Source organism: Mandrillus leucophaeus, unplaced genomic scaffold, assembly GCF_000951045.1.
Source record: "Mandrillus leucophaeus isolate KB7577 unplaced genomic scaffold, Mleu.le_1.0 Scaffold196, whole genome shotgun sequence".
NCBI classification, from domain to species: domain Eukaryota; kingdom Metazoa; phylum Chordata; class Mammalia; order Primates; family Cercopithecidae; genus Mandrillus; species Mandrillus leucophaeus.
The window spans coordinates 2,651,009-2,665,613 of record NW_012101987.1 but is presented as its reverse complement, the minus strand read 5'-3'; the positions used below and the strand labels follow the sequence as shown (position 1 = coordinate 2,665,613).

The window sequence follows — 14,605 nt, the reverse complement described above, 5'->3', positions numbered from 1 at the left end:
GGGGTTTTGCCATGTTGGCCATGCTGGTCTCGAACTCCTAACCTCAAGTGATTTACCCACTTCGGTCTCCCAAAGTGCTGGGATTACAGGCGTGAGCCACTGTGCCTGGTGGCCCTATCATTCTTTGTTCACTGTATGATCTTTAGAAGAAAGGTGGGCAACAGGTGGCCAGCAGTGGTCTACCTGTGGTGATTTTATTCTTGATACCCTCTGATCTTTCTATGGCCACTATCTGTACCACTCTCGGAACAGCACAGAGACATTGGTAGAGAGAGGTTGTCCCCTCACCTCTGGCAGAAAATGGATGTTCAGACCCTTCACCTTCCTGACGTCAGAGCTAACACGTTCAATACAACAGCTATTGGCCATGTGTGGCTGGCTACTGGGTGCCTGGAATGTTGCTGCAATTTGCTAGAAACTAAATTGTAATTTGCTAGAAAGATAAAATACAGAGTTAGTTTCAAAGATATAGTTCCAAAAATATATATACTTCATTAATCATTACATATTGCTCACATATTACAATGATAATATTTTGGATATATTGGGTTAATTAAATTGTTACAACTAATTTCACCTGTTTCTTCTTCTTCTTTCTTAATTTTTTTTTATTTTTGAGATGGAGTCTTGCTCTGTCGCCCACACTGGAGTACAATGGCGTGATCTTGGCTCACCTCAACCTCTGCCTCCTGGGTTTAAGCGATTCTCCTGTCTCAGCCTCTCTAGTAGCTGGGATTACAGGCACCTGCCATCATACCCAGCTAATTTTTGTATTTTTGTAGAGACGGGGTTTCACCATATTGACCAGGCTGGTCTTGCACTCCTGACCTCAGGTGATCCGCCTGCCTCGGCCTCTCAAAGTGCTGAGATAACAGGCATGAGACACTGCATCCGGCTTTCTTTTCTTTCACTTTTATTTTCTTTCTTCTCTTCACTTTTCTTTCTTTCTCCTTTTTCCTTCCTTCCTTCCTTCCTTCCTTCCTTCCTTCCTTCCTCCCTCCCTCCCTTCCTCCCTCCCTCCCTTCCTTCCTCCTCTCTTTCTCTCTCTCTTTCACTCTTTCTTTCTCTCTCTCTCTTTCTCTCTTCTTTTTTACTTGAGATGGAGTTTCGCTCTTCTTGACCAGGCTGGAGTGTGCAGTGGGGCGATCTCAGCTAACTGCAACCTCTGCCTCCCTCTGCCTCCCAGGTTCAAGCGATTCTCTTGCCTCAGCCTCCCAAGTAGCTGGGATTACAGGCGCCCGCCACCATGCCTGGCTAATTTTTTGTATTTTTAGCAGAGACGGGGTTTCATCATGTTGGCCAGACTGGTCTCAAACTCCTGACCTCAGGTGATCCACCCGCCTCGGCCTCCCAAAGTTCTGGGATTACAGGCGTGAGCCACGTAATAAAGGGCCCTTCTTTATTTTTCAAGTCTGGCTACTAGAAAATTTAAAATTCACATGTGGTTCACATCTTATTTCAGAAGATTGGCTCCTTTTAAAAATCTCAGGCTGCTAGTTCAAAGGACTAGGAGCCAGGAAGGTCATAAAATCTGAAATTTTAAAATAATTATTTTTTTAAATTTGTGAATAGCCATATATTATTTATAACTGCTTATGACCTTATACACAAGGTTAAGGGAAAATCCCCTGTAAGGTGGGCCTGGCTCAGCTCAGGGAGGAAGCCCTGTCTGAAAAGGCTGCAGCCTGGGCTGTCACTCTTTCTTCACTTCGCCCAGCATTTGGTCATATCTTCTGTCACTCAGGGCCTGAAGGGGCGGGTCTTTAAACCTTATCCAATCAGGAGCACTGAGCTGGGAACCGTCCAATCAGGCACACAGCTGGAGTGGAAAGGACGGCTTCCGGGATGTGGCTGGGCCATTGTTTCTCGCTGTTGCTGAGCTTCAGGTCTCTCTACTGTTCTGTGTCGTCAGCGTGTGTGGCTTCATGACCTGAAGGTGTTGAGAGATCCATAGCTAAGATGCCAGGACCCCCTGAAAGCCTAGAAATGGTGAGAGTGCCGAGTCCGACATCACGAGAGAGGGCAAGGGGTTGCTTGGAACCGGTGGGAAGTGCTGTGGCGTGACTTTGGCCTCCTCGCAGTCAGCTCCACAATCTGCGCCCGAGTTTTCCTTGCCCAGCTCGGCCTCAGTCTCCTTCAGTCATAAGTTGGCGGCTGCGCCGACAGCCGGGGCCTCGGGCGTCTTGTCTCTTCCCTGCACTGTGACTGTGCCCTGCCTGGAGCCCTCTCTGGCAGCTCTGCACCCGCAGCACCGCGTCTCAAATTGTGCAGGGACCACGGGAGGGTCGTCAGGGGAGAATCCTGAGTTGGATTGCGGGTTCATGAATGCGAAGAGCTTTGGTCCGTGGGGTTCCCAGTTGCTATTTTCTCCTATTAAAAATTTATGGAGTCACTGCAAAAATATTAAAGAATTTAATCAGAGTGGTTCTAGAATTGTAGAGCACCCAGCTATGTTTTGTAGTTTGTGGTCTGTGGGAGAGGCTTGAAGGAAAATCTTTTATAAAATGCATGGTGAAGAAACCAAATTTAGTAATTGGTTAGGTACAGTTACGTGGTTTCTTAATTTGTGCATTAAAGGTGAAAATTTCCTGGTTATGTAATCAGAGCTTAATTGGCAGTTTATAGTTGCTGAAGCCTGAATTTTGTTTCTCTGAATGTAGTAATTAAAAATAATGCACCTGAGTTAGATTTAGATTTTTTTTTTTTAAGTAAGAATCCAGGGACTAGAGATACCTCAGTCTAATTGCCTGCCACTTATTTATTTTCACACGCCACAGGGAACTGATTTTCTGCTGTATTTTTCACCTGTGTCCCAAGCAGCGTCTTGGAACCCATCCCCCATTTCTCCAGCCTCACTCTGGCTTGCAGTAAGATAATTTCCAGTTTCTTCTGACGTTCCCAAATGCCAGCTTTTCCTCCCTAGTTCATATTATTGCCTTTTTGTCTTTTAGTGTACTTTTTTATACCATATTTTAATTATTTTTTTCGCAAAGCATTGAATGGTTAAATGGTGCGTTTAAGGAGATTTGTTATCTGTAAATATTTCCCATGAAAAGAAAGCAAATAATAATACCCTGACACTATACTGTCGTAAATCTCTGTGTCTCTTTTGCTTTTATCTTGTCTAGGCACAGAGATGTTACCGGAATGTTTTTGGGTCAAAGTTCTCCTTTGGAAAATTTATGGGGTGATGTGTCCTCAGCCACCCTTTGGTTTTTTCGTGTGCATGGGTTTCAGTACTATCTGGGGATACACAAAGGTAACTGCCATGGTTATGTTAGCTAGAGTGTCCATTGGATTTCAACTTCTGGTGTATTTTCTCCCATAAGATGACCTGAGGTATGGAGTGTATCCTCTCAAGGGAGCAAGTGGATATTCTGGGGCTGAGGGGAATCTGCCGGTGGACTCTTATTTTGAAACAGTAACCCCTTGAAATGTTAAAATTGCCTTCACCCAACCAGGCTTCCATTTCTTAGAGACAAATTGCTGGTCAGCCAATCAGATGCTGGTAATGAGGGGAAAACACAGAAATAATTTCTGCCCCCTGGATTCTCTAAGGGGAGCAGAAAAATAGTGAAATAAATATAGTAAAAGAAAGAGAGTAAAAAAAAAAGTGAAAATTTTGTGACCAAAAAAATAGTATCCCAAAAGACAGACAAGAACAAAAACAAAACTGACTCCAGTGAGATGGTGTAAGAGCTTGCCAAGTAAAATGCAAGTGGGACAGTCACCGAGAAACAGTGCAGTGTCTTCTGAATGGGTGGTTCTTGAGCACACAATGAGCAGGAGTGGGTGGAAGAATCAAGTGATTGAATGGCCTTACTTGAAACATGAGTCAGACACATCTGTTATTTATTTATTTATTATTTATTATTTATTTTATTTTTATTTTTTTGGAACATAGTCTCACTGTCGCCCAGGCTGGAGTGCTGTAGCCTGATCTTGGCTCACTGCAAGCGCCGCCTCCCAGGTTCACGCCATTCTCCTGCCTCAGCCTCCCGAGTCGCTGGGACTACAGGCGCCCGCCACCACGTCCGGCTAATTTTTTGTATTTTTAGTAGAGAGGGTTTCACCGTGTTAGCCAGGCTGGTCTCGATCTCCTGACTTCGTGATCCATCCGCCTTGGCTTCCCAAAGTGCTGGGTGGCGTGAGCCACCGCGCCCGACCCACATCTGTTATTTAACCAGCACTTCCACTCATGGATTTGTCACCTTGAAGGGATTTGTTCACTTATTTTGACCTGAGTTTTTATAGTAGGGCTTGAAAGGTAGAAAAATATTTACAAAAGACATGAAAGATGTGGGTTTCAAAAAATTAGTATCTAATCATGTATGTCATTTGTTAAAAATTCTCACATACCTTTTTCTTTCCCAGAGTGAGTTTATGAATTTTCTCAGGTGTGTTTTTTTAAATAACTGGGTGATTTCAAACAGAATTTCAAGGCTTAGCTTTTAGAATGCTGCCAAGAAAAAGAAGAGGAAAAAATCTCTATTTCATTTTTGCTGTAGAAAATGAATACATTTCCATGAGAAATTGTGGTAGATAATTGATTGGTTACATAGATTCATAAAAACATCAGTTCCTTTTTTTGCAACGTAAATTTTTGACAGTGAATATCTCTGTTCAAATCTTGTTTTCTTGATTTGTGAGTTTCATGCTAAATATTATGAGACGAAACTTGGTACTGCCTAGAAGTGTTTTCATATGACTCATTGTTTACGGCATGATTTTTAATGGAATTAATAGAATAAGACATTTATTTTCCTAAAGAAATAGATACTTTTGCTTTTCTTTTTTGAGACGGAGCCTCGCTCTGTTGCCCAGGCTGGAATGCAGTGGCCGGATCTCAGCTCACTGCAAGCTCCGCCTCCGGGGTTTGCGCCATTCTCCTGCCTCACCCTCCCGAGTAGCTGGGACTATTGTATTTTTTAGTAGAGACGGGGTTTCACCGTGTTAATCAGGATGGTCTCGATCTCCTGACCTCGTGATCTGCCCGTCTCGGCCTCCCAAAGTGCTGGGATTACGGGCTTGAGCCACTGCGCCTTGCCTGCTTTTCTTATTAAGGTATACAGTATAAGCACCTTGGCCGGGCGCAGTGGCTAACGCCTGTAATCACAGCACTTTGGGAGGCCGAAGCGGGTATATCACGAAATCAAGAGATCAAGACCATCCTGACCAACATGGTGAAACCCCGTGTCTACTAAAAATACAAAAATTAGCTGGGCATGGTGGCACGCACCTCTAGTGCTACTGGAGAGGCTGAGACTTGAACCTAAGAGGTTGAGGTTGTAGTGAGCCAAGATCTCACCACTGCACTCCAGCGTGGTGACAGAGAGAGACTCCGTCTCAAAAAAAAAATAATAATAATAATAAATGTAAGCACTTAAAAAAAAATTTTCCCTTATATGAACACTGTGTTTCAGTCATTTTGCTGAATTTTTTAAATACTTAATTTCAAAAACCAAGTGAGTAACTCTAACATGAAAATTAAAGTTTGAGCCCAGTAACTCAGAGCTAAGGCTAATATTGAGCCTGCAAAAGGAGTTTATGAAAGGCCTAGTTAGTTTTTTTTCTGGAGAGCCTCCCCTGCAGCAGTTCCAGCCTGCTCACTGCAGTCATGGAAGAAGCCTTTCTGCTGACAGAAGCTACAGAATCCTGGAAAGCTACAGGCAGATCCAGTTAAGGCTAAGATAAAAAGGGACAGGGAGGGTCACAGTAGTCATGTAGTTGTTATTGTACATCAGGGATGCTACTGATTTAGTATCCTGAAACTTCGCTGAAGTTGTTTATCAGTTTAAATAACTTTTGTGCTGAGACTGTAGGATTTTGAAGATACAGAATCTTGTCATCTGCACACAGGAATAGTTTGACTTCCTCTCTTCCTGTTTGAATGCCTTTTATTTCTATCTCTTCCCTGATTGTTCTGGCCAAGACTTTCAATTCTGTGTTGAATAAGAGTTTTGAGAAAAAGCATTCTTGTCTTGTGCCAGTTTTCATGAAGGAATGCTTCCAGCTTGTGTTCATTTTCTATGTTGACTGTAAGTTTGTCATGCTTAGATGACTCATTATTTTGATGTAGGTACCTCCAATGCCTAGTTTTTTGAAAGTTGTAAACATGAAGGATGGTAAATTTTATTGCAAACTCTTTTAACATCTACTGAAATAACCTTGTGGTTTTTGTCTTTAGTTCTGTTTACTTGAAGAGTAACATTTATTAATTGTATGTTGAACCAACCTTTTATTTCAGAGATACAGCCAAGTTGATCACAGTGGATTAGCTTTTTGATGTTCTGGATTTGGTTTGCCAGTATTTTGTTGAGGATATTTTCATCAATGTTCATTAAAAATATTGGCCTCAAGTTTTCTATTTTTTTGTTTTATATTTGCCAAATTTTCATATCAAAATAATGCTATTTTTATATAATGAGTTGGAAAGAAGTCCCTTTTTCTCAGTATTTTGAAATAATATTAGTAGAAGTGGTACCAGCTCTTATTTTACATCTGGTAGAATTCAGCTGTAAATTTGTCTGGTTCTTTGTTTTATTTTTGGTGGGCAGGCTATTTATGTATGTATTTAATTTTGTTTTATTTTACTTTTTGAGAAAGAGTCTCACTCTGTCGCCCAGGCTGGAGTGCAGCGGCACAATCTCAGTTCACTGCAACCTCCACCTCCCGAGTTCAAGCAATTCTCTGCTTCAGCCACCTGAGTAGCTGGGATTACAAGTGTGGACCACCACACCCAGCTAATTTTTGTATTTTTGGTAGAGATGGGGTTTCACCATGTTGACCAGGCTGTTCGCTATTCTTGAACTTCTGACCTCATGATCCATTCACCTCGGCCTCCCAAAGTGCTGGGATTATAGGCTGAGCCACCGTGCCCGGACAGCTATTTATTTATATATTTATTTTTATTTATTTTTTAAGAGAGAGTCTCACTCTGTCGCCCAGGCTGCAGTGCTGCCATAATCTTGGCTCACTGCAACCTCTGCCTTACGGATTCACCCCATTCTCCTGCCTCAGCCTCCCGAGTAGCTGGGACTACAGGCGCCCGCCTTCATGCCCGGCTAATTTTTTGTGTTTTTAGTAGAGATGGGGTTTCACCGTGTTAGCCAGGATGGTCTCAATCTGACCTCGTGAGCCACCGCACACGGCCCTGACCGGCTATTTGTTACTAATTCAGTTTTGGAGCTTGTTATTGGTCTATTCAGGGATTCAATTTCTTATTTGTTCAGTCTTTGGAGGATGTATCATTGCTCCAAGGTTACAGTCCTCAAGCTTGGCCCAGTGAACTTTCTAATTCATGTTTCCTCAGTTTTTTCCTTTTAGGTAGACATATTACTTAGAATGTGCTAGAGGAACCTCTATGAAGGGATCTCTCCTTTGATTGTACTCCGCTTGCTGTAACACCCAAGGATGCGGAGTCAGGTTAATCCCACCTAGAATCTGCACATAGGGTCAGGCCTCTGCCTGGGATTTACAAGACAGGGCCAGACTTTCGATTGAGAATGTAATGAAAACCAACAAAATATATTTTCTGCATTGTGAGATGTCAACATAGACATCTTAAAGCCCCCCTTTGAGAGTGTGGCTTTGTAAGCTTTTCAGATCTTATTTGGTGACCTGCTACAGTTATATGAGAGGCTCCAGGTATAAATAGAATCTGATGACAGAATCTATAAGTGTAAATAAGCATCTTCAGAGTGAGAGATCAAGGCCACAAAGTATCCAGAGCCATGACCACAACTATACCTACCTGTAAATTGTAATTATGGAGTAGAGTATTCTTGTCCTTCTTACGCAAAAGCTAGCAAATCAGGATAGGTTGTCCAGATTCTGGAGCTCCACCAGGGCAGTTCCATTTTCTATTTAGAATCAGCCTGAGTTTCTCCAGTTCGGCTTTTCATTGGGCCATCAGCCTTGGGTCACTGGGAACCCTCTCACAATCACCTAGGTTTCTTTAAGACATTTGAGGATGTCTGGGACAGAATTGTGTCAGGCTGACAAGAGTGATTAATTCTGCTTGTGTCTCAGTGTAAGAGAAAGGAATCATTCTGTGTTTTTTTCTCCCTCATAAGAGATAACTTTGGTTGGTGCCCAAATTAAAGTTTATCAAGTTTTCTGCTAGTTGGATGAAAGACAGAGGAGGTCTGGAAACTCAAATAAACTAATTGCTTCCATTTTATATTATCATTCAAAAAATAGATGAAGCAGTCATGGTCCCTACCATCCAGGAACTTTTAGTCTAGACTAGCAACTGAATACATGGTTGAATTAAGCATTATATGGTTGGTAGAATGAATACATGTTTGGGGAAAAACAACAACAACAACAACCTGGGCCACTTTTTAAAAATAGTGCTGTGACTTCTGATGTTATCACCTGAAGGGATATTTATGGACTGAAGAGGTGTTATTATTTGTGTTTATTTTACTTTTCTAAGAATACATATTTATCTTCTAATAAAATTATCCTAGAAAACTTTAAAAGATTCATTTAAATTGCTTATTAGTGTATGTTATAAAATTGAGAGAGTAGTGGCAAAAATAGATTGAAGTTACATAAACTCTGGGATTTAAGTTTTTCTTAGGTAAGCTTAGGAAAAACAGAACTGGAAATACCTCAGTGGCATAGAGAACAAATTCAACCTAGGGTCTTCTCCCTGCCCCAGTTCTGATAAGATTCACTTTTTTTGGAGGCCTTTTTAGCTCTGGCCCCACTCTGGAGTCTTTCCTTACAAAACTGATTTTATAGAGATTCACGTTTTGGCTGGTAAATCCTGCTGACTTTCTAGAGCTGGTGCTCACAATATCCTGAAACCCAAAAGTAGATACATAAGAAAAATAAACTATACATTTTAAGATCTTAATTTTTAAATTTTGTAGTAAAACCAGTGCTTACAGAAACATTCCATTTAGCAACTTGTTTTCTATTCCTGCAGATCCAGTAGTTGCTATACAGGTCACAAACAAGTATATATAAACAGAAAAAATTCTCTAAACTACATTAAACTCTTTCTGTCTATATTTCTTTATATATCTTCATCTGTCTATATTTAGCTTTTAGTTTATATGTTTTTAAGAAAATCAATGACAGAGAAACAGAGGAAGAAATACTAATTCTGGGCCCTTTATCTAAATCCTGAGAATTATTGAACACTTAGTATGAACTTCGTAGGTCTTATTAGGATTTAATCACAGAATGTGTTATTCCCAGCACCGTGCTCTGTATCATACTCTTGAGCACATAGTACCTGCGCAAGAGTGCTGAATGTAAGGGGCTCTGTGCTGTGCCTGCTTTCTCTAATGCTAATGATAAGCCCAGGTGGAGCAACATAGCAACATTGACTTTGACAGGGGACTTGTTTGGAACACCCATTCATGGACCCTTTCTAAACTTGCAGAATCACATTACATAAAGTGGGACCAACATTACCAAGTGATTTTTGAGTTCATTAAAGCTTGAGAGGCAATGCTTAGCTAAGTGACTATCAGCCCAGGCTTCTCATTAGGATCACATGGCCAATTTGCAGACATCTCTTTACTTGTGCCATCTCCCCAGGTTCTGTGTATTGTTCTAGGTGAAAGTATTCATGTTGTTTTAATTGTTTCTCATGTGACTCTAAGGTGAGGACAAAATCAAGTGGGTGGGGTTCAAGATACATTCATGAGAGTTGAGTTTCACCTTTGCACTAAAAGGTAGTCACAGGAACTGTTCTATTTGGTTTTAATAGGAAGAGGTCAGTGTGACCCATATTTTCATCACCATAGCAGAAATTGCTGGTGTTTGTGGCAAGGGCGGGCACATGAAGACAGAAATAGAGAAACATATTTTTATATTCATTGAGCAGCTTGTTGTTCCTGAATCTCTGCTGTTATAAAGGACAGAAGTGGGTGGGCTTTTTCTGCAGGTCTTAGTTCTTTTTTCTGTAGTTGTGAGGCTAGCAGGTAAATGGGTGGTGCTGACTTCTTTACAGGAATTTTCTCAAGATGCAGGTGTAACTTCTCCAGAGAATGTCATCTGAAAAGGATTTCCAAAGAAGGCAAAAGAGGAAAAATGGCTTTTTTTTTTTTCAGCTAAATATGTCTCAGATGAAGATCTGTGTCCACTCTGCCTCATGGAATGCCATGCATTTAGTCCTTGCAAACCTTTACTTCTCTACTTGTGTTTCTTTTCCCCTAATGAGTTTAACGACTTTTTAAAATTCTTGTGATAGTCAAGGGTCTCTGCAAAATGTTTCTCTCCTATATCCCAGAACCTTCTCTACACTCTCTAAATCATGACTTCTTATATGCCATGCAAAATTCTTAAAATGAATTTATAGTCTGCACTATTTAAAATGTTCCCTTTGTTGCTGTTGAACATGGGAAAATGTAGATATTCAAGATTCCCATTGGCGGAAAGCTGGGCTCCTTAGTAAAGATAAATAGCATGTAGTCTTGTGACTTCATCTGTTTTCTCCATTAACTCTGTGCGGAACAGGATTAAGAAAATGCTTATTTAAACAGGATAGCGTTTATTACCCTGAAAATTCTGAAAAAAAGTTATTGAGAGATACCTGCTCTCTCGGGTGCTAAAGAAAGACTACTTTAAAATGTTATTAAAAATTACAGACCATAGAAGATATCTGCATCTTGAACTCCACGTAACACTGACTTTTCTGTATGGTTAAATTCAGACTAGAATTTACTTTTTGAGAGGCAGTATCTCAGCAGTGATGATGTGTTCTTCTGTGTGCATCGCATCAGCACATCATAAACATTTGTCCTAATGCAGTTGATTTTAAAATTTACTTAAAGAACTCTCTGAAATACTTATTTCACTATAGAGTTCATTATTTTTCTCTTCATTATTAAGTATCTTTATGTAGCTAAAGAAGAGCTGTGCATAAACCATCGCATTTAATCCGGCAGCTGCCTTTCTTTCTTAGGTTTTCCTTGCATATGTCTATCTTTGGAAAATGAAGACTCTTGTCTTTGTTTACAGGGCAGAAAAATTGAGTAAAACACAGGTTCTTCCACTTACGGGATATTTGACAAAATATTCTTTCTGGGCCAAACACATTGGCATTACTAGTGAGCTTGTTAGAAATTCAGAAAGCAGAGTTTATTTCAGATCTTCTGGAAAAAAAAATTGTGCACAAGATCTTCAGTTTATTGTTCACATTAAAACGAGAGGTGCCTTCTAACTCAACATCTTTTTTGTCTGAAAACTATACACAACTCGTTCTTTGTGTGGCAAATATAGCACTAAAAAAGTACATGTTTGTGTTTATGCATTTAGTTTTATACTTTAGTATTCATAAAAGTATATATACACTGGTGTTGTAGATCTTATACCATTCTCATCCCTCAGAGAATACATTAGAGATATTTCTGTGTTGAAAATTGTTGAATAACTTGAGTCATTCCTGTAAGTCAGAACCAAGCTTTTTTACTCTCTCATTTAACCTTAACTCAAATGATAAATTTTGCCCACGTGTAAATATGTGTGTTTGTGTGCACATGTGCATGCGTGTGTGTGTTTGTTTCAGGGGCCGTTGACATTTAGGGATGTGGCCATAGAATTCTCTCTGGAGGAGTGGCAATGCCTGGACACTGCTCAGCAAGATTTGTATAGGAAAGTGATGTTAGAGAACTACAGAAACCTGGTCTTGGGTGAGAATAACTTTAATACACAATTCCTTATATACCCTAAAGTTTTCATTTCTCTGTTTTCATAGAATAATTTTTGATAATTTATGCTTCTCATAAATGCGTTTCTGATGCCTGTTTTAAAAAATCTTGAGGAATTGTCCGTGTAAAAAAATTCTTCAGGATGTTTTATCTTGGCCTGATCTTTTTACATTTCTGAGCTGGTCTATATCCTTCACTCTAGAGTAGTGATAACTTCAGAAATTTAGTGGTATAAAATATTGTTGCCCGTATGTTAAAATCTATATGCCACCACTAATTTTTTATCCATGAATACTGGGTGGTGAAATTAAGCACCTACAAATTTAAAATATTTTCTAAATGTTAAGAACTTTCTGTCATTAAATAGTATTTTGGGATAAATTTTCTAGAATATTCTATTACATCCTCTTTATTAAGCATGGTACTAGGTAGGCAGTTAGAGAATACGGGCAAGATTCATGTTATTTATTTTTAATAAAGCAGGTATTGATGTCTCTAAGCCAAATCTGATCACCTGTCTGGAGCAAGGAAAAGATCCCTGGAATATGAAGAGACACAGTATGGTAGTGAAACCCCCAGGTAGGTGAGAGTGAATGAAACAGTTGACATAGATGAAAGGTTGAAAGATTAAAAAAAAAAAAAAAAGCCAGTCCCTGCCAGGCGCAGTGACTCACGCCTGTAATCCCAGCACTTTGGGAGGCCGAGGCCGGTGGATCGTCTGAGCTCAGGAGTTCGAGACCAGACTGTTTTACACCAACATGGTGTAAACTCTGTCTCTACTAAAAATAGAAAAATTAGCCAGGCGTGGTGGCAGGTGCCTGTAATCCCAGCTCCTCAGAAGGCTAAGGGAAGAGAATTGCTCGAACCGGGAGACAGAGGTTGCAGTGAGCCGAGATCGCACCACTGCACTCCAGCCTGGGGGACAAAAGCAAGACTTCATCTCAAAAAAAAAAAGGAAAGAAAATAGTTATCAAGTGAATGTAATACCATCACCAAATCTGTCCTGCTGATTTGGGAAGCTGTGTTCCAAAGCAAAGAGTTTCCCGGAAGCCTGAGGTATATATATTTTTGTTGTTGTTGTTTTTGTTCTCACATAGGGCCATCTTCTGTCTTATGCTTTTAAATTCTCTAAGGATTCTACTTTCTCTTCATTGATACTCCTTTAAGTTTACAGTGAGAGCGAAAATCCTCTTCATGGCATATAAGAGACTGCACAATCTGACTGCTTTTCCGTTGTTTTGGGAGACACACAAATATCTGCATCTGCATGATTTTGAGAAACTTATGTTAAACTATTTTATTAGTTCTCTTTTTGCATCATTTCTAAAATGTGTGAGGGTAGTGGTCTCTGTTCTATTGGTTTTTATGTTAATTTTCTGAACATTCCATCCTATTCTTGTTAGTATATTCTGGAAATATAGTTTGAAATTATAAAGTATGATGTCCCTCTGTTTTTTTTTCTCATAATTAATTTGGCTATTTGAAGTTTATTGTAGTTTTTTGTAAATTTTAGAATTGTAGTTTTCATTACTATAAGAAAACATGCTACTGGAATTTTGATAGGAAGTTTGCTGAATCTATAGATTACTTTAGAGAATATAGTACTTTAACAGTATTTATTTTTTCAATCCATAAATATGAAATATTTTCAAATTTATTTGTGTCTTCCCTAATTTCTTTTATTGATTTATATCTTTCATTGTTAAGATTTTTTATCTCTTGGGTTAAATTTGTTCTCAGAAATTAATTATTTTATTTATATTTTTAAAAAGATTGTTTTCTTGGTTGGCACGGTGGCTGGGGCCTGTAATCCCAGCAATTTGGGAGGCTGAGGCAGGTGGATCACTTGAGTTCAGGAGTTTGAGACCAGTCTTGCCAATACGGTGAAACCCTGTCTCTACTGAAAATATAAATAATTATTTGGGTGTGGCGGTGAGCACTTATAATCCCAGCTACTCAGGAGGCTGAACCAGGGGAATCACTTTTACCAGGGAGGCAGAGGTTGCAGTGAGCCAAGATCACTGTATTACACTCCAGCCTGGGCCACAGAGCAAGACTGTGTCTCAAAAAAAAAAAAAAAATTAAAAAAGAAAAATTTTTTTTTTTTTTTTGAGATGGAGTCTCACTCTGTGGCCCAGGCTGGAGTGCAGTGATGTGATCTCCGCTCACTGCAAGCTCCGCCTCCTGGGTTCTTGCCATTCTGCTGCCTCAGCTGCTCGAGTAGCTGGGACTACAGGCACCAACCACCATGCCTGGCTAATTTTTTTGTATTTTTAGTAGAGACAAGGTTTCGCCATGTTAGCCAGGATGGTCTCGATCTCCTGACCTCATGATCCACCCGCCTTGGCCTCCCAAAGTGCTGGGATTACAGGTGTGAGCCACCATGCCTGGCCTAATAAAACTTTTTAAATTTCTATTGTATCCAATAGCTTGTTTTAAGTGTATAGAACAATAACATACGTTTATGTTAATTTTATATTTTGTTAATTTACTGAGTATATTTATTAGTTTAAACAAATTTCAGTGTACTATGGTTTTTTATGTATAAGATTATATATTCCTCAAACAGCAACTTTTTACTTATTTGTCTTCAGTTTCAATGGCTTAAAAAAATTTTTTTTTCATTATTCTGCCACATACTTCCAGTGCTATGTTAAAATAGAAGCATTGACAATGGGCACAATAGAGTTTACTATTGGTATCTGTGAATTTGAAACAGCAAACAACTCCTTAAGTTTTCATAAACTAATTTCAGGAGGTAGAGATCTTTTCTTGGGTCCCCAGGGTTCTGGGATACCCCCTGGGTTTGTAGTGGAGTGGGGTTGTAACTTGGTTGCAAGGCTGCTGGGTCTGCACTAGGGTCCACATTTAGTTGTCTTGTTGCAAGAGGCTTGGGTAGTTGTAATTCCCAATTTTTTTTTTTTTTTTTTTTT

General features: G+C 39.7%; 2 protein-coding genes across 2 annotated transcripts in view; one reads left to right on the top strand and one right to left on the bottom strand.

Annotated features, from left to right (window-relative positions):
• Positions 1-14,605, bottom strand: part of LOC105538628 (zinc finger protein 708) — a 315,682-nt gene that overhangs the window by 162,018 nt on the left and 139,059 nt on the right. The gene's annotated exons all lie outside the window — the stretch shown is intronic.
• Positions 1,859-14,605, top strand: part of LOC105538634 (zinc finger protein 85-like) — a 30,344-nt gene continuing 17,597 nt past the window's right edge. Inside the window, exons 1-3 of the mRNA XM_011978534.1 lie at positions 1,859-1,989; positions 11,531-11,654; positions 12,153-12,251. Coding sequence (XP_011833924.1) covers positions 1,960-1,989; positions 11,531-11,654; positions 12,153-12,251 — 253 coding nt within the window. The 5' untranslated portion in view covers positions 1,859-1,959. The remainder of the gene's footprint in view (positions 1,990-11,530; positions 11,655-12,152; positions 12,252-14,605) is intronic.